The sequence below is a fragment of the Neolamprologus brichardi genome, chromosome 7, assembly GCF_056152115.1.
Source record: "Neolamprologus brichardi isolate AB-2024 chromosome 7, ASM5615211v1, whole genome shotgun sequence".
NCBI classification, from domain to species: Eukaryota; Metazoa; Chordata; class Actinopteri; order Cichliformes; family Cichlidae; genus Neolamprologus; species Neolamprologus brichardi.
This window is the reverse complement of record NC_142110.1, coordinates 59,495,125-59,519,062: the sequence shown is the minus strand read 5'-3', so window position 1 is coordinate 59,519,062 and position 23,938 is coordinate 59,495,125. Positions and strand designations below refer to the sequence as shown.

The 23,938-nt window shown below is 38.8% G+C and overlaps 1 protein-coding gene across 3 annotated transcripts in view; it reads left to right on the top strand.

The window, feature by feature from the left end:
- Nucleotides 1–23,938, top strand: part of zmiz2 (zinc finger, MIZ-type containing 2) — a 33,302-nt gene that overhangs the window by 6,140 nt on the left and 3,224 nt on the right. For 2 of the 3 annotated variants that reach the window (XM_006797332.3, XM_006797333.3), the window contains exons 2-19: nucleotides 1,071–1,146; nucleotides 2,965–3,082; nucleotides 4,062–4,264; nucleotides 5,190–5,358; nucleotides 6,835–7,053; nucleotides 7,620–7,832; nucleotides 11,074–11,157; nucleotides 12,420–12,597; nucleotides 13,106–13,247; nucleotides 13,564–13,642; nucleotides 14,148–14,279; nucleotides 14,414–14,519; nucleotides 15,675–15,832; nucleotides 15,922–15,989; nucleotides 16,081–16,149; nucleotides 17,640–17,881; nucleotides 21,126–21,247; nucleotides 23,480–23,689. In XM_006797332.3, the coding sequence (XP_006797395.2) occupies nucleotides 1,103–1,146; nucleotides 2,965–3,082; nucleotides 4,062–4,264; nucleotides 5,190–5,358; nucleotides 6,835–7,053; nucleotides 7,620–7,832; nucleotides 11,074–11,157; nucleotides 12,420–12,597; nucleotides 13,106–13,247; nucleotides 13,564–13,642; nucleotides 14,148–14,279; nucleotides 14,414–14,519; nucleotides 15,675–15,832; nucleotides 15,922–15,989; nucleotides 16,081–16,149; nucleotides 17,640–17,881; nucleotides 21,126–21,247; nucleotides 23,480–23,689 (2,556 nt within the window). In that variant the 5' untranslated portion in view covers nucleotides 1,071–1,102. The remainder of the gene's footprint in view (nucleotides 1–1,070; nucleotides 1,147–2,964; nucleotides 3,083–4,061; nucleotides 4,265–5,189; nucleotides 5,359–6,834; nucleotides 7,054–7,619; nucleotides 7,833–11,073; nucleotides 11,158–12,419; nucleotides 12,598–13,105; nucleotides 13,248–13,563; nucleotides 13,643–14,147; nucleotides 14,280–14,413; nucleotides 14,520–15,674; nucleotides 15,833–15,921; nucleotides 15,990–16,080; nucleotides 16,150–17,639; nucleotides 17,882–21,125; nucleotides 21,248–23,479; nucleotides 23,690–23,938) is intronic. The other variant, XM_006797334.3, reaches the window with a different exon arrangement.

Genomic DNA, 23,938 nt, shown 5'->3' with positions numbered 1-23,938 from the left:
ATCAATTGACTTTATATTCAAAACACTAGCATTTTTCTACAATATTACAACTTTGAAATGGCACCGAATAGTAGGAAGGACACGGCAACCTGCTAGTGATCAAAGAAATCAGAACAGCGCTATATAGGTCTTTTTAATCAACTTCACACTACCATAAACCTCCAGCAACCAACTGGGAGAGTAATATACACTGTTCCCTATTGTCCCCCAGTTACACGAGCTTAGAGTCTGGTTGGCTTAAATTGATGTCACTTAAACATAACACAGAGATGTTCTGGACATAAAGTTAAAGTGGTTGTTTCTTCACATTCTTTTAATGGCTTCAGTTCATTTTGTAAGGCTTTGGACTCCTTTGAACACAGGAAGCAAAAGAAGTACCTTTTGTATTGGTGCCCTTTTATAACTAGGGGCTCTATTGGCTGATGGAGTTAATGTTTAACTCGTGTTTTTTTTTTTCATTAAAATTTCTTTTAGATTAATCTTTAAAATGACTGTAAATTTATATATCTATTTATTATTTGTAAAATAATGTTCACACATAAGGTGTGTTCAGATGTGTTACCATACTCAGATGTTTGGGTGACAGCAAATTATTTACCCAGGCGATAATAAATTTGATGTTTTGTTTTGTTTTGAATAATGCTTTTCATTTTTTAATAATGAAAAGCATCAAATTGTCTAATTGAAATATTTTAAACGGCAAATATTTCATCTTTTCATCCTGCTTAAGCTTTAAACGTTTGTGTCGGTAAGTGACTATTGTACATTGGTGTTCTGAGAGAAGACGGTGCCTCTCTGTTCTCTTAAATTTCTTTTGATATCAGCAGGCTAAATATAGCTCGCAGCACCCCTCCCCCTCCTTGACGAGGTATCAGAGCCAAGAGAGCAGTCAGTGATAGGCTAACATTTTGATGTGCACAGTGACACACACACACAGATTAAAGTGAGTTGCTCAGAGTGGGACGGCACTGTCTTTGTGCAGACCGAGTACGGGCTACAGTGATGATAAATTGCTGCTGTTTGCAGCACCAAATGAGATTTGAGTATTCGTCTTTTTCTGTGCGTCTCAGGGCTGCCACTGGAGGATGGTGGGGGTACTCCGATGAACCTCCTCAAGTGCATGAAACCCTCCTTGCCTCCACAAAGGTATCCACACACTCACACAAGTGTGACCACAAGCTCAGTGTCCTCAGGTGAATCATGTGACCCTTCACCTGCTAAGCCAAGCAAGAATGAGTCTTGCATTACTAGGCAAGCCACTACAAGTTATAATGGAATGAAATTTTTCCCATTAGTTGTTCACTTATTTAATATGATTTAAATTTACAAATTGGTTATTTCATTAAAATTTTTAAATTATTTTTATGTATGTTTGAAGTGTTCTTAAAACTACTCTTTCCACATCATATCTTCTAAAATTAAAATATGAATAACTTAAATAACTTTCATTTTCAAGCAAACGTCCCAAGCATTTCAAGGCTCAAATAGACTAAATCAGTTTTCTTTGGATTTTGGAGAGCAATCCTGCAGTAAGCTTTTTAAAGGTCTTACACCAGATTTGTCTATAACTGATTGGTTGTCTGTGATACCTACACTACGCCTGGTACAATAAAAGAAATAGTTATGTTTTTCAGAATTTTGAAAGTATGTTTTATCGTAAAATTCCCAATATAAAATCTTTCTTTTATGGCTTTATGCCTCAAAGGGACATTGTCATCTCCAGTTTCATCAGTGCCGTCTCACTTGATGGGGAAGATGTTTTTTTGAGACACAGGTTCAGAGGGAGAGTGCAGTCAGCGCTGCACGACTTGTAGTGTCAAGCGATAGGAGTGTGCACTGCGTGTGTTAGCTATTCTGACCAGAATCAACCCTTCTTCATTCTGTCTCCTCTTGCACTCCATGGTGACATTTTGCTGTTTTTATGCAGACAAATTCATAACACATATGAAATTATGATAATTTTTATTATGAACTATTAATTTAACAAAGTTCATAAACATTACATGTTAAACAATCATTCATAAGCAGAGTCTGTTTTGTGCTGGCTATAGCTGATGTTCCCCTGCAGGCCTTTCCTCATGCATTCATGGAAAATCAGAGGAAGAGAAGTCCAATTGCAGAACCATGATGGCAAATATAAATCAATGCAGATGGATATGAGAATCTTTTGACTATAGAGATGCTCAGTAAGTGTATGTGCTGCACCTCTGACCAGGAAGAAAACTTGGATGCATGGATCTGTAAATAATAAAGGAAAAAAAAAGAAGCAGATAACTGAATCCCCTCCAGTTTGAACTATTAAAGGGAATCCAGAGTGTTTTCTGTTCAGTCTTTATGGATGCATCTGGATTCGCTTAAGCCGAAACAGTCTTAATTGGGTGCAGCCATACAGCCTGGTGACTGCTGTTTCACTACAGAAAGAAGTGGAAGAAATGTGTAGGCAGCTCAACAACAAGCAGTAATGGTTAAAAGGGGGAAAATGGGGAAAAAAGTTACAGAAACATATTGAGTCTGATTATTAAGTGAACAAATGCCAGATTAAACTTCTATGTCTTTACCAAAATATGGAAGAGTAATTTAAAAATATTAAAAATAAAACACCAGGTTTCAGTATCAGTAAGCCTTTAAATATTGTGCTCTGAGACCGGTGCTGTCCTTTCCAGTAAATGGTTTGCAAGGAGGAAGCAGAAACCTTAACTGTGAGATAAATAAACCATGTTATGGTTCATCATTAGCTCGCCAAAGTAAAAGGTGCAATGATTACCTTCTACTCATGTCCTTGTGCTACAGCAGTAAAATGAGCTGTAATAAGGTCTGTTTTCATCATCTATTTTCGTTAGGAAATAATAAAGTTATGTCTGATATTCTGACATTTAATGTTATTGATATCTAGATGAAAGCTCTCTCTGCCTCTACTGAACCTCCACAACTATCCCAGTAACTCGTATTCATATCCTCCTGCAGCACTGGCGGCTCCTTCATAAATGAGCCAGTCTCCTGGCAACCAGGCACCAATCAGCACGCAGGATCTCTCTCTGTAGTAACCACTGTGTGGGGTGTGACCAATCACACACACAATCAGGTAACACATGACTTGGTATCCTGGGTATCCTGGGACATTGTTCTCCTCCTGTTGGCTGTAACTATACAAAAGACTAATTTCAGAAGTATATACAAAGCCTGGGTTTAATTCAGAGTATAAAATCAAGGGCTGCTATTCTGACTGGAAATCTAAAGTGAAATATTTCCTTTTACTAAAAGGGCTAGATTTTGTAAAAGGTACTTGTGCATATTCAGTTTGTTAACTAAAATAGATGGCAGTAGGCAATCCCCTGTTTGGAAGCTTATTGCAGGGTCAGCAGCAAAACGGATGTCGGCCCCCCCAAAAATAGGAAAAATCGGGTGTAAGTGCACACTGTGTATGAGATTTTCAGCCCTGTTCAACAGGGGACTAAAATAATTTTATTACTCTCCTTAAAGCCACCAGAATCACTTGATGAAAACAGTAATTTTGCCTTGCACAATATGAGAGCTGCTCGAGCACCAATGTTTTAGTGTGTTGCTCGGTATTTTTCATCATGATTGTTTTTTTGTTTTGTTTTTTTTCATAAATGTCCCGTAATCCACTATTAGAAAAGTAAAGATTAGAAAACAATAAAGTCATCAATGGGCTAGCTGCTTTTCTCTGAAAGACCTTTACTTTCAGGACACTGATATGGCTGAAGTTGAGCTGCTCTCAATAGTTACATCCACATTTCATTGTTAAATGTCCTATTCCTAACCTACAGTGCTGTTATAACTTTCACAAATACTGTTTCGTCCCAAAGACCAAAACATGTTTGAGTCTACTTAGAAGTACATGTGTAAAAAATTACTTAATTATTTTAAAATAAACTGTCTCTGTTTAACTTTCAGTTTGAGTGTTAAGAGTTAACCTAGGAAGCCCACACTTTGGTCTAATGAATGTCTCTCCCACCACCTTGTCTGCCTTCATATCTTCCCATCACTTTATGGTTTATATGACTGTTTGGAGTGAAATTATTCCTCCTATTCCTATGTAGGTGTTTGGTGCACCCATGGGCCCTGGCGATAGCTCTGGCAGTCACATGATGCCCGGTGGTGGCCCTGGTATGGGTCCTGGGATGGGCTCCCAGTTCATAGGTCAGCAGTCATATGGAGATCCTGTCTCGAAAGGTTATGGCCAGCCAGTCATGTATGGGCGTCCCAGCACTGCTTACAACCCAGCCTCCGCCTACAGTGGAAGGTATGCTATCCTATTGTTCTGATTATTGGCCAGTCTAGTTGGTGCTGTGAAACATTTTTTTATGCTCAGAGAAAAGGCAAAGAGAAACTACTAGTTGTAGTAAATTATGATCACCAGTTAATGGGTTAATATGCTTTTTCATGTCAAGTTAAAAGACATTGTAGATCCTTCAACACCAATTATTAAAAAGATGTAAGTGAATGTATGTATGCATACATTTTACCTTGAAAGTCATTAAAGATATATGCTGTACAGTCATTCCACCCTGGAAAATGAACATTCAAAGAAATCATGTGTATTTTAGTACTGACTATTTACACAGGCACAACTCCCCTAGCTTGCTGACTACATCCCATAGAGATGGTTTTATACTGTCCGACTACCAATATCACCGTAAGCAACTGAACTCATCTTTATCATTGCCAAAGTAACCTTAGAAACAGTTGAAGAAGTAGGCTGGAAGCCAACATCAGTTAACACTGGAATGATGTTAGTTGGTCTAACTGTGGTACAGAAGGTCATCATGAGAGATAGGTCCTGCATTTAGTAACCTTTTACATAACCTTCTCAGTCAATTTTTCTTGCCCACAGTCGCTAAACAACTGCAAACAGCTATGCAGCCCACCACATTTCTTTCTTTCCATTTCTGTTTTGTTTTGATTCCCTGCTATAGTTTTTTCTGCCTCAGGCTCTTCATATATCGGATGGAAGAGGGTGATCTCCCAAATCAGAGCCATATCAAATATAAATATCTTGTTTTGACTCTAGTGGTTAGGACTGAAATGCTTTTTTAAATTACATGCATGTAATGTAATATGGTTGCTCTCACCCACGACTCTGACTCATGCTAGTGACAAAACGTCACATAGTTATGTGTAGTTTACTAATCCCACTCATCTCCCAGTCTTTCTTTCTCTCCCCACAGTTACTCTGGAAACAGTGGAGGTGCCGGTCTAGGCGTTCGTCCACCCTCAGATTTCACTCAGGCTGCTGCTGCTGCTGTTGCTGCCGCCGCTGCCACAGCAACTGCCACTGCTACAGCGACCGTTGCAGCAATACAGGAAAAACAGAACCAGGAGCTGAGCTATGGCCAGGTAAAGGTCTCTGAGAAAAATATGTGCATCTCTTTGTGTTAGGGGAGGCATGCAAGAAGAGAAAAGGGAGAAGCTGCACATAGCTTTCATGGTTCAGGTGCAATCATTTGATGTAATTAGCTGATTTTATTTTCCATAAATGATAGTGAGTTGAATATCTGAACTCTGCGTTGGATGTTACCAGATGTTTCTGGTAGTTGCAGCTCTAGTTTCAACTTGTTCGTGTTGATCCTAATTGCCAAATTTTTGACTCAGATAATTTTAGCATCCAAGGTTGGACCTGTTACATGTCCCACTCTCTGCCTATAATTTCCTCTGAAGTTATTAATGAAGGCACAAAAGCACACAGAGAGCAGCAGGCAGTGATCATGTGCATCCTCTTTTAGCTTAAACATACATACATGTCAATCAAGTATTTGCAATAAATGGCAATAAGTCTTTAACATCACTGTGGAGGAATTTTGGCTCACTCTTCCTTGCAGAATTGTTTTAATTTACCTACTGTGGTGTGTTTTTGAAACATTCAGATGTTGACTTGTGTATTTAAGATACTTCTGGTGCATGACTCAAGTGTGTTTGAGCTTCAGGATTTTCTGGTAGAGAGCAGAATTCATGATTACATCAGCTATGGCAAGTCGTACAGATCCTGAAGCAGTAAAGCAGTCACAGAGAATCACACTACCACCATCATGTTTGGCTGTTGGTATGATGTACTTTTTCTGAAATACTGTTTCATGCTGAATATAATGGGTTGTAAGTCTTCAGAAAAGTTCTGCTTTTGTCTTGGCAATCCACAGAACATTTTCCCCAAATTTCAGGGAACAACAAAGATACTTTTTTTGGCAAATGTGAGATGAACCTGACAGTTCTTTTTAGTCAGCAGTGATTTTTACATTGAAACTCTGAGCAAAAATTGCAATCCGTTAATATTTTGTCATTGTTGAATCATCATACCTAACTGAGGCCTGCAGTTTTTTAGATGTTGTTCTGGGTTCTTATGAGACTTGTGTGACTTCTTAATTACACTTGGAGTAATTTTGACAGGCTGAGCAATACTGAGCTTATTTTCCTTAAAAAATACACTTTAAATTTTAAAAAATGCAATTTTTATTTACTTGGGTTATCTTTGTCTAATATTAAACACTGTTTGATAATCTGAAAAATGTACTGTATCTGAAAGTGTGACAAATATGGAAAAAACCCCAAAACAAAACATCAGGAAGGGGTCTTTTGATCCACAGCACTATATTGATATTGATTAGACTTAAGTTAAATGGGATTCCCATTTTAAGTTACAGGTTGTATTTATTTCAACTACCAAAACTGCGACTGGGCAAAAGTAACTTTCACAGCTCTGAGTTGCTTAATAAATGCAGACCCTAACTCGCTGTGACTGAACTCTGTGAGCTGTCAATGCTGTGGAAAAGATCCAGTTAACTTTATAACATTTTTGATTTTTTCTCCTTTCCTTTTCAGTTGGGCGGAACATCCTCTTACAGCACCCAATTCCTATCTCATGCGGGCCCCCGTGGCCCTCCAGGGATGAACCCTGGCGGGATGATCTCTTCAAGGTCTGGACTTCCACCTTCCACCGGAGGCTTGTATCCTTCTCACCCTGCGCATATTCAGAGGATTCCTCATCAAGGAGGCTATCCAGGTGGACAACAAGGACTCAAACGGCCTTTCCATTCCGAGGTCTGTGATCCCACCAAATGTTTGCTCAAACTCAAACTATATTATAGTATATTGTCCTCCATCCATCTATTTATTTCTGTATATGTTTATCAGGGACTTGGGGTGGTGTAGCTACCATATTCTAGCTACCATAGGGCAAGGGTCAGGGTACACCCTGGATTGATCGCCAATCCATCACAGGGCTAACAAAGAGACAACCATTTGCACTCACATTAACACCTGTGGGCAATTTATAGTCACCAGTTAAAAACATAATTTCACTTCCTATCCCCACTAATTGTCTTTGGACCGTGGGAGGAAGCCAAAGTACCCGGAGAGTACCCACAAAATCATTAGGAGAACATGCAAACTCCACAAATAAATGCCCTGGTCAGAGGGTGGAGTCAAAGTCAGGACCTTCTGTTAGGCAACAATGCTAACTACCTCTCATCTGTCCTATTTTGGTTTAGTCAAAAAGCAGAAAGAATTAGATACTTACTTGATAACTCATGCAATATCATACTTTCCCATTTAAATTATGGATTAAACAGCTCTAATTCCACTTTACCATCTCTGTCTTTTTCCAGGGTTTTTCTGGACCACAGTATGGCTCTGGTGGGATGTCAGGGTACACTAACCAGCCTCTGCAATACCCCTCTGGTTCGCAGCAGAGATGCGCCACCTCGCCCTCTTACCTCTCCAGCCGGATGCCTCACGTGGGACACTACTCTGCTGGATCACACAATCCAGCACAGTTTTCCCCTGGAGCTGGACAGCCCAATCCTCCTCAGTATTATAAGGTGACCACAAAACAAAGCCAAGCAGCTTTGGGATGTTTGAGATTAACATAATTTTTAAGGATATTTGACTATCTTATAATTTCCTAAATAACACTTGTAATGTACAGAATAAAATCAGATGCTGAAACTATTTCACCTGGCACAACTATATCTAGAATATTGGTTATTGGCTGGTAGTTAGATGGTGCCAGTACCTTCTAGGGGGGGTCCTTGGGAATCTGCTCTTAGATCCACTAGCTAGCTAGCAGGTGATACATACTAGGGCTGCCACGATTAGTCGACTAGTCATGATTACGTCGACTATTAAAATTGCCGACGACTAATTTAATAGTCGACGCGTCATTTGAAGCTTTGTAAGATCCCGAAAGACGCAGGAATAAGTAGTAGGATTTTAGAGTGTAATAACGGACTGAAACAGAAGATGGCAGCACTGCATGTCCAGGGATGCCAGCTGCCGTTAAACCTCGAAGAAGCAGAAGCAGTTAGGGGTGGGTTTTGATTATCGATTTATCGATTAAAATCGATTCTAGCTTGGATAACAGGATATCGAACAACATTGACTGAACCAGCAGCATTTCCTCTTACTTTTGCTGTTTTGCTTCCACCGAGATAAAATCACACTTCATGCACAGCTCTCTCTCTCTCTCTCTCTCTCTCTCTCTCTCTCTCTCTCTCTCAGTTCACTTGCTTATTACACACAAGTCTCCTTTTACTTACTTCCTCATATCTGTTGTTCAATAGGCTACTGAACAAATGTAAACTTTTTAAAATTATGCAAAATTGCAAAACGCTTAGCTGTGTCTTTAAAACCTCTATAACTTTGCCCTGCTTCACGTCAGCAGCATCAGGTAATGTTCAGATGTTGATTAATGGTTTTCTTTCGTTTTTGATCTACTGCAGAATGTTTTTATAGAATCGTTTTTCTGTGTTTTATGCTCAGCTACTTTGACACAAAGGCATCTGTGATGCTTACACCTTTGATAAAGTCTTGCAAGTGTCAGCTTTCTTTTTATAGATATAAAAGTATGGAAATGTACTGATACATGATCTGAATTATAATATTTCTGGCTGTTGGAGACAAAATTTCCCCGAATTGAATCGAATCGTGGATCGAATCGATTCCTTCCGCTTAGTGTACAGTCTCAGGGTGCTGGACTGGGGTGAAACCCTCCATGCATGGTCAGGAGCTTTCTCGTCTTGATGTCAGTGGCTTCTATCTCCTCTTTTGGCCAGCTTATTATCCCAACAGGGTACCTGATCACGGGCAGCAGGTAGATGTTGATAGCCCAGATCTTGTTCATACCGTTCAGCTATCTCCTCAGGATTTCTCTGACCATCTGTGTAGTTGGTGGTTGCAGCTTTCCTAGCGGCCTCTTTGTGGTGTCCATTTGCCTGTGGGATTTCCAGATATTTGTAGCTGTCTTTAGTGTCTGCAATTTTGCCTTCTGGTAGTACGATCCCCTCAGTTCTGACTACCTTCCCTCTCTTTGTTACCATGTGACTACACTTCTCCAGTCCTAATGACATTCCATTATTCCATTGTCCTTCAGTCCAGGTGTGGGGCATCAAGTCATAGGTCTTGTAGTCACAGGTTGGTCAATCTGGTCTTGCAGTCTAGGGCGAGTGCTTTGTCTATTTGAACCAATTTATTTATTTTTTACAAAACAGAAATGAGAAGACAATTGAAACCACTAAATAACTAACTGAGGTTTATTCAGTTATAAAGATAAACTATTTAGAGTCTTGTTTTGCCTCTATATAACACCAAAGTGGATTTTAAACAAAATTGAAGGTACAAGCATCCAAGCCTGACACCCTGGCGCATGTCCAGGAGGGGCCTGGTCAAGCCGAGCTACAGCTCCTGCGTGCTGTGGGTAAGCAGATTCACGCGATTATGCGTTTTTCCTGTTGCCACTTGTGTTGCCCTTTAATATCATCACAGTCTTTAACTGCACTAACCAAATATCAAGTTGAGCAGATGAAATCCCTTGAAGGAGTCTGTTAAAAAAAACTTGCCTCCATTTTCCTGAAATTGGCAACGAATATACAAAATTTGCAGCCAAAATTTCACTTTAAATTAAAAAGGCTGGCTTCCTGTTGGGTTTGGGCTATAGTTCCAAGAGACTTTTTTCTACAGCTTGAGACATTACATCAGGGTAAATGGTAATGGTAAATGGACTGGTTCTTATGTAGCGCTTTTCTACTCTGTCTGAGCACTCAAAGCGCTTTATACAACTAATTAATTCACCCATTCACACAAGCACTTCTAAGCTTAAGTGCTAAGTATTTAACATTCATACACATTCACACTCCGATGGATGCATCGGAGAGCAACATGGGGTTAGTATCTTGCCCAAGGATAGTTGGCATGCAGACTGGAGCAGCGTGGGATTGAACCACCGACCTTCTGGTTAGTGGCTGATCTGCTCTGCCACTCCAGGGTGTGCCATTAAATAAAAGTGTTCACACTGAAGCGTCATTGAGGTCTGATGTTTATTTGGATTTGACGTGAATCTGGTCAACCAGTATTTCAAAGTATATTACATGACTTTTCCTGTTCCCACTAGGTGGCACTCCAATTTTTGCTTTGACATAACAATGTGTTCATTTCTGGACTCTCATGACCCCCGAGAAGCTTAGGAGAGACAGTGTTATGTTGGACAATGTGTCTTTGAGTTACAGCAGTTTCGTGCTTCATGGCAAAACATTTAAATTTGCCAAGTTGAAATGATAAAAGTGGTGCCAAAATTTGTTATCTTCGATTCAAAATGGTAGACTTCCTGTTGGGTTTAGGGTATCATGCCTAGAGGATTTTTCGTGTGTCTACAGATGCTACATGTCTGCCAAATTTCATACATGTACATGAAACACAGCATGTGGGCTCATTTCCTTACAATTTTTTAGGGGTCACTACAGAGTTATTTTGCTCTGTCCATGTCCCAAAACCAGTAAAATACAGACATTTTCACCAGTTTTGATGCATGTGCAAAATTGAATTTGTTTTTGAGTATGTTTAGGCCTTTAAATATTCTATTCGTTTCACAGAGTAGATAGAGTAGGGCCTTCACAATTTTGTGCTTGGACCCTAATAATTAATCCAATGCGAGTGAAGTGCAGACTCTCACCTTTCATCCAAAGGGTTTAACAAAAGAATTGCATTAATTGCAGATGTGTTTTCTCCACATCTTTGTGTCGACATACCTGCATACTCAATGTCATGTTTGGTTTCTGTGGTCTTCAGTCAGAGCCTTTCAATGGTCAGGGCAGCATGGCAACTGGAGGACCAGGAGGATACAATGCCTTCACACAGGCTGCAGTGAACGGGGTAAGTCCTCCATGCACTCACCCCATGCTGTCAACACTGAACACCTAAGCTCAGTTTCTCTTAGTTTTGTTATACTAAAATTCTATGGCTTCCTATATTTTATGAAGATTTTAATATCTAAAAATTAGAAGTTTAAGTATTTTTTAATGTTTGAATTTAATTCATACTGTTTTTGATTCATTCTACTAGAAGTCGTGATGTTTGGTTGCAGGACTGTGTGAGGATTGTAAAGCAGAAGCTAGTTTTCTACTGCTTACAGTATTTAATGTTCATCATGGGGCATCATATAATTTGATAAGAATTTAGTAGTTTTAATTCCATTATCGATATCAGTTTTAGATTTGATTCCTTGTCAGTTCGCATTAGGTTCTCACCAGCTCTGATTTAAGAACAACATATGAAAGTCATTACAGTCGTGCAATTATTTGCATGCTGTCAAATTTTTGTGCATGATGGAGATGTTGCCCCTGTTTGTTATGATCGATGTTGGGGTTGTTACAAAAATTTATTACACATATTACAAAGAGAATTTTATTAAGTTATGCAGTAGTTACTTAATTACACACTGAAGAAAGTAATTTGTGTCACTACTCGTTACATTACTTTCATGGTTCTCTGTTAAATTATCTGAAAATCACTGTCTCATAATTACCATTTAACAATATGAATCTATAGGCTACAGTCCCACACACTAACACAGATCCCTATCCTAATGAGGACACACATGATTTTTCTCTCAGTATTTACACAAGCTAACAGTATAAAGTAAAGAAGAAATCCAGTACAAAGAGACTTCAAAGCAATCACCGCAGTGATTCTACTGTAGAAACATGAACAGGTAGAAAGGGATTCAGGCTGCAGCCTGACTGCTCATGCTTTTGTTGCCTGTTGAAATTCAGCGTCTGGCTGCTGAGGTTAGAATTTAGTCAGCTTTAATATTACTCAGGGTTCTTGACTAGCTTAGCATTAGCATGCTGTCTGTACAGGTACTTACAAAGAGCCGAAGTTCTGTTCTGGGGGAGTGTAATGCAGTTATTTCTGTCCTGGATGCTTTTTGAACTTTTCTAATGCACTTAAGTTAAAGTACTTAAATTAAAGAACAACATGTGCTTAAATTACATAGGGTTGTGCATGTAGAGAGGATCGATTTAATCCATTTAGTAATAAGGTTGTAACGTGACAAAATGTGGAACAAGTCAAGTGTCAAAAATACTTTTTAGTGAGGTTTGATGCTCTAAATATTCCTCATCCTCGTCTCTCAGCCAGTTCGGGGTGGGGTGCTTCCTGGGTATCCCACCTCACCAATGGGAGGGAATCCTACCCCTCCAATGACACCGGGGACCTCCATACCTCCCTACCTTTCTCCAGGCCAGGAAACCAAACCCCCCTACCTTACAACAGAAACCAAAGCCAACATCAACACCCAGCAGCCCGTTACAGGTGAGACTCAGCTGCCACAGAGTAAGTACACTGCTAAAGATGATATACAGATGAAGTTTGACTGGAAATAACAAATTACTTGAATTTAGGCTCTGTAACATTTCCTTAATCTTGTGATGAATGGCACTGAAAACTAGCCTCTACCTCAGCTCTCACAGTGTTAATAACAGAGTAGAAGAATAATTAACAATTGAGAAAACAAACAAACATCAAAATGTTTAATTAAAAATTGATTGAGTCATAAACATTGTATCCACAAAAGAACAACTGATCACAAAAAAATGTAAATGAGAACACGTGCAGGTCAGAGGTTTTTAGTATTCATCTAAAAAGGTACAGTTACTTTTGTTTTCTTTCAGACTCCTCTCAGGATAAAATTAGGCATAAACAAAAGTGTCTGTTTTATTTGAAAAAATGGGATCACAACCTCTTGCCTCAGTTGTCTGTCAAGGCACCAGATAGACCTTGAATTCACTGATGCATCAGAAACTGCAACTTTCCATTCAAGGTAACCCCAGTGACGACCTGCGTCTGACTTTCCCTGTACGAGATGGTGTAGTATTGGAGCCTTTCAGACTGGAGCACAACCTGGCTGTCAGCAACCATGCCTTCCATCTGCGAGACTCTGTCTACAAAACACTAATGATGAGGTATAAAGACTGACATGCAGTCACATGACGAGAGCAGAAAAAAGTGAGAAACAGTGTTTGGAACAGTTTGAAGCCTGAGCTTTGGCTTACATAGATTACTTGTGCATGTCCAGGATATGACAGAAAAAAAGAAAAAAATGTTATAGGTTCTTTTTGAAAATATTTGAGGGACACTGTGCTTGACTGTGGTGTGATATGAAAATACATTGCTCTCTTCCTGAGCAATTTAAAACAGCAGAAAGAAAACAAATGAAGAATGTCTGACAACCCCACCCAGTCTTTTCCCCTGACAGCTGTTTTGTGTCTCCCTCCACAGGCCAGATTTAGAGCTGCAGTTTAAGTGCTACCACCACGAAGACAGACAAATGAACACTAACTGGCCTGCCTCTGTGCAAGTAAGCATCCATATCTGTTATATATTTATATATATGGACGTCAATATACACACATGGCCGTATGTATGGTATGTATGTTTGGCTTTTTGTATGGACATTTATTATCAGTGCATTCATATGTCTGTTATTCCTAGGTTTAACAATTAGACTAAGCACTAAACTCTGTTACTTTAAACCTAAAGCCAAGTCTGAACTCTTAAAGATGCATTTGAATGGATATGAAAGGGGAAAAAAGTTTGAATTAAAAAATGTCATCACACTGATGGTCTAAAACTCAGTGGTCTACGATAGAGAAAGCTGAGATAGCTGGATATGTTTTGTATTTATTGGTTTGGTTTCCTGTGACTAATTATAAACAGTTCTTGAGATAACATTTTGAAGAGGTAACTGTCCCCACATTTCAACTTTAATTACCACCTTTAGAAAGGATCTTCTAAAGGTGCTGATTAATTTGCCAGGATTTTGTTGACGTTTTCTCTTCTTTTCTCTTCTTCATTTTCATCAGGTCAGTGTTAATGCAACTCCTCTGTCCATTGAAAGAGGTGACAACAAAACCTCCCACAAGCCCTTGTATCTAAAACAAGTGTGTCAGCCAGGGCGCAACACTGTACAGATCACAGTGACAGCATGCTGCTGTGTAAGTTCCTTGATGTGACTGTTTCCTGACTCAGTCACAGAAATGCAGAAAATTTAGTACAGTACGTTACATTGAACTAATGAATTAACCTCATTTTCTACTCCTGTTTGCCCCTTATGTCTCTTTGTCCCCAGTCCCACCTGTTTGTGCTACAGTTGGTGCACCGGCCATCTGTCAGGTCTGTTCTGCAGGGTCTGATGAAGAAGAGACTGCTGCCGGCCGAGCACTGCATTACAAAGAGTGAGTTATCAACCTCATCAGTTATAGCAGGGCCCACTGGTTTCCACTTAACACTTTGCCACGCTGTGCATCCATTCAGTGAATTAGAAAGCCCTGTACAACTTGGTATAGTGCGTATGTGTATTTGTATTTTATGCAACACTGGCTGTGAGGTTGCATATTGATTAGCAAGTTTCTGTGACTAAGCCTCAAGTTGAAGAGTTTTGGTAAATGGACTGGTTCTTATATAGCGCTTTTCTACCCTATCCGAGCACTCAAAGCCCTTTATACAAGTAGTTCATTCACCCAATCACACAAGCACTTTTTCTAAGCTGTTAGTGCCTATCTAACATTCATACACATTCACACTACGATGGATGCATTAGAGAGCAACATGGGGGTTAGTAAGGATAGTCGAACCACCAACCTTCCGATCAGTAGATGACCTGCTCTACCGCCTGAGCTACAGCCACCCCAGTTTTACCACAGCCACCTTGGTCTATTAAAAGTATGCAGGATATGTGAGGAAATAGATTTGAAAACCAAAGAGACAATAAACACTTATAGTCTAGAGATATGATAATGCTAATCATTGGACACGATAGTTTATGAACCGAATTCCTTATTGTATTCAGTATTGGTGAAAAGTAGCAACTGGCAAATGGACTGGTACTTGCATAGCACTACTGAGTACTCAAAGCACTTTGTACAACATGTCTCATTCAACCATTCATACAAGCACTTTTTCTGTCTAAGTGCTTTCTATCTAACATTCATACTCTGGTGGATGCATCAAATAGCAGCTTTGGGATTAGCAGCTTCCCCAAGGATATCTGGCATGCAAACTAGCATAGTCAGGGATCGAACCACAAAGCATTCGATTAGTAAATGACCCATTCTACCTTCTAAGCTACAGAGAATACAGAATGAAGAATGAAGGAGCTAACTTTGTAGACTTCCAGTTGTGAAAAATAAAATTCACCATTGAAAGAAAACTGATTTGGGGATTTATTGAAAGAAACTTTGCAAGTGGATCAGTACAGCACAAACAGTCTTCGCACCAGCATTGATACAGAAAAATCTTTGTCTATTTTGGCTGTAGAGTTTTCTCCTCAAAGGAGTTCTAGGAGCACTCAGGTAGTCATCTTTTTCTTTTTTATGGTCATTTTGTTTCAGTAAAAAGAAACTTCAGCAGTGGCACCATTCCTGGAACCCCTGGTCTGAATGGGGAGGATGGAGTGGAGCAGACGGCTATTAAAGTTTCTCTCAAATGCCCCATCACATTCAAACGAATCCAGCTGCCAGCCAGAGGCCATGACTGCAGGCACATACAGGTAAGGTCATGTGTGCACTTATTACTTACACCTCCAGATAAATTCGGTGGAGTTCTTTCAACGTGGAAATCTTTGATCTTTTTTTATAGTGTTTCGATCTGGAGTCCTATTTGCAGCTAAACTGTGAAAGAGGGACCTGGCGATGCCCTGTTTGCAAGTAAGTGCATTAACAATGACTTGTTGCCCTTTTTTCATAATCAGTAATCAGCATAAAGTTTTAACCAGCTGTTTGCTCCTCTTGTTCACAGTAAAACAGCTTTGCTAGAAGGACTGGAGGTTGACCAGTATATGCTTGGGATTCTTGTCTATATCCAAAAGTAAGTGTTGTTACTGTAAATAGTTACTTAACAGCTATAGAATCCCAAAATAAGTGAAATCTCTTAAATTCTAATAAATGTAAGAGAGCTGCATTAGTATACAGAAAATGGTAGATGCAGCTGGTTGAGAACACAGAAAGGGAGGATAAGTTCAGGAAATTCACAACCCAGTGGTATGGAAATACCACTGGGTTTAACAATTAAAAACACTGGAGTGATGAATGGCTGCAGATGCTTGCTACTCCCCCAGCCTGGTTCTGCCAGAGCTTTCTTCCTGTTAAAAGGGAGTTTTTCCTTCCCACTGTCACCAAGTGCTTGCTCCAAGGTGGTAGTTTGATTGTTGGTGCTTTCTCTGTATGTCTCTACAGTCTTTACAATATAAAGTACCTGAGGCGACTACTGTTGATATATACAAGTAAAATGACATTGAATTTAATTGATATACTCACTTCCGTACTGCTGTCATTTTTAACAAAAAACAATTTTTTTTAGTAATTCTTTATTTGCCATAATCCTGAAAAATGATAAATGGCTATCTAAAGAGCTTGTCAATTTTCAGGTCACTACATTTTTGTGGTTAAAAAGAATAAGGTTCACAATAATGCTATACACACACACACACACACACACACACACACACACACACACACACACACACACACAACAAAAATGTTGAGTCACCTTTTATTTCTTTATATTTTGCTTCCAATTATTCTTTTAAAATCTGTTAAAGTTTTGCTTTTTCACTTACTTTTTGCCCAGTCTTTACCTGACCATTTTCAGAGGACAATTTTTTGTTTGGTGAACAACTTAGCTCTGACCTTTTGAATCATTCAAGCGTAAAAATGGCACCCAACTCATGAAATGAACTAGTCTTGTCGCTACACATAACAGAAAACTAAGCCAAGAACCAGTTTTAAATAGTATTTTTTAGGTACTTTAATAGCAGACCATTGCAAACACACTTAATTAGTTCACAATTTAGTTGAATTTATGAGAAATGACAAAGATAACATAGTTTGAAAGACATAAAATAGTTTTTTTTTAACCAACAATAGGATTCCAAAAGCGCTATTAGCAGAAATAGCTATTATTGGCATTTCTTAACATGCTGTGTGGTGTGTCATTAAAAAAACATGAGGAAACAGAACAGGTGGAGGACAACAAGTGATGGATCTAAACAGGAGCATTAGTTTCCATTCATCACTCCAGTGTTGTTAATTGGGAATCATCAGATGGTTTGGGTTCTCTCTTTAATATTGGAAGCGCATCATAATATAAAATGCCTTAAAATGACTGTTGCTGGGAACTGGTGCTATATAAGTAAAACTGCATTTAATGAATTATGGACACATGATATTAGAAATGGACAGAATTTGATAAAAGCTCCACGATTGATTGATTGATTGATTGATTGATTGATTGATTGATTGATTTTTGTTATTTAATGTCCTCAATTTTCATGTCTCACCCCTCCCTCCCTTCCTCAGTTCAGACTATGAGGAGATCACTATAGACCCAGTTTGTGGTTGGAGGCCGGTGCCTGTTAAACCTGACCTTCACATAAAAGAGGAGCCTGATGGACCAGTCCTCAAACGCTGTCGCACGGTCAGTCCAAGTCACATGGTCTTACCAAATGTGATGGAAATGATTGCTGCTCTGGGCCCAGCACCATCCCCCTACCAAAGTCTGAATGCAGGAGGCAGGAACACCCCAGAGTACAGTCGGCCAGGTATGAAAGAGGACCTTTTTTTTGTTGTTGTTATAATTTGAAGAGAGGCGGTTATAATTAACATACATAAAATATAATGAGATTTTTTTGTTACAGTTTTTTTTTTAAGTCTGATTCCATTTTATTCACATTCCCTAACCCACCTAACCTCCAAGATCAAAATGTAAAAAATAATTAATCTACATGAATAGACAAATAAACATTTTTAATATAAAAAATGTCTTACAACTAGGTTTTATAACTACTCTTTAATAAAATTTTGAGATAAAAATAAGGTTGAGATTGGTCTATAAGATGGATAGATGTAATTTGGGTTTAGTTACCTTTCCTATTTTTTTGTATCCTGTGGTCATATTTGTATGTTAGAATCTGTCATCTTTTTCTGTATTTCTTGTTTTACTTTGTTCCATAGTTTGTGGAAGAAGTTTGTGTAGAAAAAACATAATCTGCAAGTAACAGAAAATAATGAATCCTATATAATGAAGCCTCAAACCTCTGAAATACTGTCCCATGAATCTGTTGTACACAGTTTTAAAATAATTTTCCAAATTTAAAATAACAAATAAACTCATAACAAGGATCGGGAAAGCAAGTGTGCACTGGGATCTAGCAATTATAACTTTGACCCCAATAGAGATTTATAAACCTGCCATCAAAAAGTTGCTCACTCTGCAGGAAACGCATGTAACTGCATACATGACTAGATTGGAGTGCTTCAAAATGTCCCTTAGAATTATGGTTTTTAAGATTTCTTCAGCATTAACGTAAACCAGTGACAGTTGTTGATTGTCAAGTTGTCCAATTACTTTTTTCAAGTAACAAGTAAAGTAAGGGATTACTATTGCCAAAAAAGTAATTCGATTACTGTTACTGCATTACTAGAACTTGATTTTGTTTGTGAGAGTGTCTCATGACAATGACGTATGAACGTGCGGCGTCCGTGGCAGCAACAGACGTGTATTGATCAACAATGGATAATATGGAGTGCGGAAGAGAGTACGACCATGCAGCGTTTAAAGCTTAGAAGTACTGACATTACTTTGAGTTTTATTCCGTAAAAAGTGACAAAAACATTAGCGTCCACTGTACACTAATAAGGTAATTAATAAAGTAACTAATTACTTTTAAAAAAGTAATCAGTAAAATAATGGGATTACTTTCTTGGAGAAGTAATCCGTAATTAGTATCTAATTACGATTTTCAAGTAGCTTGACCAACACTGGTTGTCAGTATTTCCACTGCTGCACAGCAAACAGCAACTGTTGTTAAGAGCAAACTTTATTTTCGAAATTATAAACAGATACATTTTAAAACAACACTTATGTTGCTGCCATGGTGTAACTCTGTTTAATGCAATAACCTCCATTAAAGTGACCAGTCACTTTAGGACAACTCTTCCTTTGGGCTCCGCATCCAGACAGTCAAAAGTCTGATTTGAGCGAGCAGGATTTAGCTTTTAGCGCAAAAGCTACCCACAAGAGTGTGAAGCTGCACCCATACACACAAAGCAGACTCACGTGTGCAAAGGCTTCTTTGTGTGTGTAGCTGCCAAGTTCTATTCACACAGGATGTTGAATTTGCACACAAGGAATTTAATTGCTTGAGTGGCAATGAATACCTGCACCATGAAATGAAATTACCTTCTCAGATTACTAGGAGGCTGAGGAGTAGCACTGGCGGCTGCCTGCATGTTTGATTTTAGTGTCACGGTTTCTTCATTAGATTTGTGTTATGCTTTTTTACATTTTTCCAGCCTTAATAAATGGCTCGTTTTCTGCCTACCTATGGTATCGGCATTCTTGGTCCTCACTCATTAATCTGTATCATTTACAAATTGTGACAGTTACCTATTATCACGATACCAAGGAGGAAAGATATCAGCCAGCAATGATTTTAAGGTAGCAATTGTTGCTATCTATCTGTCTGTCTGTCTGTCTGTCTGTCTCTGTCTGTCTCTGTCTGTCCATCGCTCTCTCTCTCTCTCTCTCTCTCTCTTTCTCTCTCAGAAGGGTTAAAAGGCCATTTCCAGACAATTTGACAATTATGACAATCAGATTATAAAAACACTGCACAAGTACAGAAAGCCTCTTCTCACTAAAAAGAGCATGGCAACACTACTTCACTTTCCAAATTTGCATTTGAACAAACCATGAGACTTCTGGAACAATGTCTTGTGGACAACAAGACCAAAGTTGAGACCTTAAAAAAACTGTGCATAAAGACATGCCCACAAACTTCAATTAATCGATGCAACACTGTTAGAAAGTGTGGATTGATCCCTGGATACTCCCACCTACATGTCAACCTATACTTGAATAAGATACTGAACCCATGTTGCCCAGATACATGTTTAAAAAAGTGTTTTGAGTGCTCAGTACAAAAGCCCTACATACTGTACATACCATGACTGTAACTATGTATTAAAAATAAAAATTATAAAATGATAAATAACAATAACTAATATGCTCCCTCAATCAAATAAGGTCTGTTTAGTACTCTGTTAAGTCAAATGAGTTAAGGTAGCATCTTATGTGTCTTCATTTATTTTTACTGATGTAAAAACACAAAATTACTTGATGTGAAACGCTTTCCCAAATTCACTTTACCACACCGGTCCATTATCATACCAGTAATCCCTACCCTGTGGTTTAAGGGATTATTATAGTGATTACACTGCTAAAGAGCTGTATACCAAAAAAGCTGTCTTTAATAGCCATTTCATGTCAAGATTTTTTTTGGTTGAGATTTTAAATAGGTTTTAAGAAAAACGTAAATTTTGATTTATAAAATGGTTCAAGAGCCCTGATCTGATGTGGAACCACTGATTCTAATCAGATGGATTTAAAAGCCTGACAAATGTATTGCTGGATCTACTTTTTTCGGTGCAACTTTCATTGACAGCTTTTTTTTTTTTCTTTAATTGATACCATTTTAAAGAGGACTTTTTGCTTGGTCAGAAATGTCCAGAAAATGAAGTTTCCATGGTTTCTATGCTATCCCCACTTCTCGTGATATATATTGTGCATCATTGCAGAAACTATAGACAAGCATCGAAGATAGATGTGAGGTGACCTAAGTAATATTACAAGCACTGCAATAAAGATATGCTCTTTGACTCTTCAGCAGGAAGTTTTCTCTCTCCACTGTTGCCTTGAGTACTATTATGCAACAGGAAAAAAAAGTCTCTACTGGCCTGTTTTTATTTGCTCAATGGAAATAATGTTTGCTATTATTTTTGTTGTAGGGAATCAGGGATTCTCCAACCAGCCAGGATTTACAGATTTCCCCAACACTCCTGGGACCCCAATACTAGGAGAGTATGCACCTTCTGGACCACCACCTCCACTTCCTTATCAGTCTGAGCAGGTTGGATATCTTTAATACCCAATTAATATATATGTAAATAAACGGGTAGGGAAAAAGAGGGACCTTATGGCCACAGCAATGAGAATTAGGGTCAGTTTCCTCAGGTATTTTCCTTTGACGCCAAGTAGACTTCAGCGATAAACAAGAATAAATGCACCACAGTCAAAGGCTTCTTATATACCGTACTGTTGTTTATGTAACCCTAATTGATGCAGTCCATTACTTGAAGAAGCACACATAGTAGTTTATCTTAGGGCTAGCTACTAGAAGCTACAGGAAGTCTGACTTCCTGTTTCAAATTATTTTGTCTGTTATGTTTTCTCAACTGAAAACCTCTATCTCAGAGAGATTCCTGCTCTTAAATCCAAACTTTTAAAAAAACATTTAAATCTTCAACGTAATGTTAAGTCTTATGTGTGATTTGGCGCATCTCAAATAATTAAATAAATGAATAATCCAAAAAGTAGCTATATTAATACTGAAACAAGGTTAAAATATTCCCTCCAAACAAAACGTATAAATTCTAAATGTGCAAATCAGTCCGTGCATGATTACATTGCTCTGCCTGTCAAAAAGTCACTTGCACAAATCTATTGCCTGTCGTCATTTACTGGATTGACGATTGGAAAAATTTTACGTCGCCCAACCTTAATGTCCCTGGGGGGAGAGCTTTATCAACAGGAAAAGCCATATAAGATATAAAAATACAGTTAAAAGTCCAAACTTGATACCCTCCTTTAGATTTTCTAAAGCTGTTCAATGGAGGAGATTTGAGTCTTTGTCGGGCCAGTTCTGACCCTGGGCCCTTATGTTTGACGCTCCTGATTTAGATTATGAACGGAGTAAACAGCTAACCTAACCAATGAGTGCTGTTATAGGATGTTACTGAGTGGATATTGTGCACTGTTTTTTCTCACCCACACCGTCTAGCAGTGAGCCCACTTGTCCAAAAGTTGATTCTGTTCATCTGGATGTAGCGTTTTGTGGGAGAAACGTTTCGTCACTCATCCAAGTGACTTCTTCAGTCTCAGCTGACTGCAGGTTTCCCCAATCTTATAAACAGTACATTTGCATAATGACTGAAACCAGCCCACTGAAGGAACAATGGGCTGGGAGGTCAGTTCCCTAATTATAATTATGCAAATTCTCATGACCATTGATCAACAACCACTGATCAATGGCCATGAGTACCATTCACAGAGAGTTGGGGAATGGATGCAATCACAGCATTGTAAAATGGCGAAAGATGTACCCTTAGGCCCCCTCCTCGATTCAGAGATGGTCTTTCCCACTTGTTTTTCAAAGCTTCTGTTAACAAAGGGCAGCCCATCAGAAATAATGTGGGCTTAAAGGGAGCATGGCCTTAATGGGCTAAAATGGCTTTTTTTCACATAGAGGATGAACTGAGGTCTGCACTGAGGTCTGAACTGAGCCACAGGTCTGAGCCACAGGTCTGAACTGCCCCAGGGCAGCTGTAGCCACAGCTGCCCTGGGGCAGCTGTGGCTACAACTATAGCTTGCCTCCACCAGTGTGTGAATGTGAGAGTGAATGAATAGTGGTATTGTAAAGCGCTTTGGGTGCCTTGAAAAGCACTATATAAATCCAATCCATTATTATTATTATTATTATTATTATTATTAAAGCTAGAAATCCACAAGGTAAGTCTTTTATGGTCTCTTAGAGCTCCTAGGTAACACACTGTTCTCTCACTGCCTCATTAAAAGTGAGAAAAATGTAAAAGTTTAATGTTCTTTATTTTTGGAGAGCAGTTTTCTGATTTTAGACTTCAAAATAATGCACACCTTTCATGGTCATGAAAGTGCTTGGCAAAATAGGCAAAATGTAAAGTTTCCCCCTAATATTTTAAAAGTTATCAATTAGCTATAAGAGTGTTTGCCTTTTGATTGGTTAGTTATTTGTTTTGGTTTGAATCATTTGGCATCCAGCTTAAAATCATGCTTTTCTGCGCTTGGCTGTCATCAACAACATGTTTGCTCACACTTACAGTCATTGGCCACTAAAACAAATCCTGTCACATGCAGCTGCTTCGTTTTTTCAAAGCAGCTGCCCTCCTTTTGCTGCCAGAAACGTCTTGCCTTCAACCTTTGAAGTAAAGGCCTCAATAAATTGTCCTTGCACAGTATTATTTGTGGTGAATAATGTTGTCCATGTGATACTGTAAAATAAGCATTCCCTTCTTGTTTCCTTTTTTATTTTCTTTTTCCTGTTAGACGGCTCATTCTGGACAAATTGACCACTCTCATAACATCCTCCAGCAGCATGGCTCAGGTGTGCACAGTAACCCGAGTCTGTGTGACACTAGCAGCCCTCTGCCACAGCGGAGCACCAATACCCAGAATACCCTCGGACAGAGCGAAGGCACCTTTGGTCTGAGCGGCCCGGGACTGCCTGTGGGAGAGGGGACAGATCATGCGCTAGATGTGAGTAGAGGCCTGTTGATGTCATACTAAATTTTCAGTTTAAAAAAAAAAAAAAAAAGAATAGTAAAGAAATCATAAAAACGTATAAACATAGTTTAGCAAAACATTTCCCATAAAGGAACAGAAATATGAACATGATCCACAGAAAGAGTGGGGTAAACAAGAAGTTTGGTTCTTGTTTGTGTATATAAAGAATTGCTGTAATATATGAATATGCTGTAAGATTGCTGTATCTCAAACTTTCAGTGT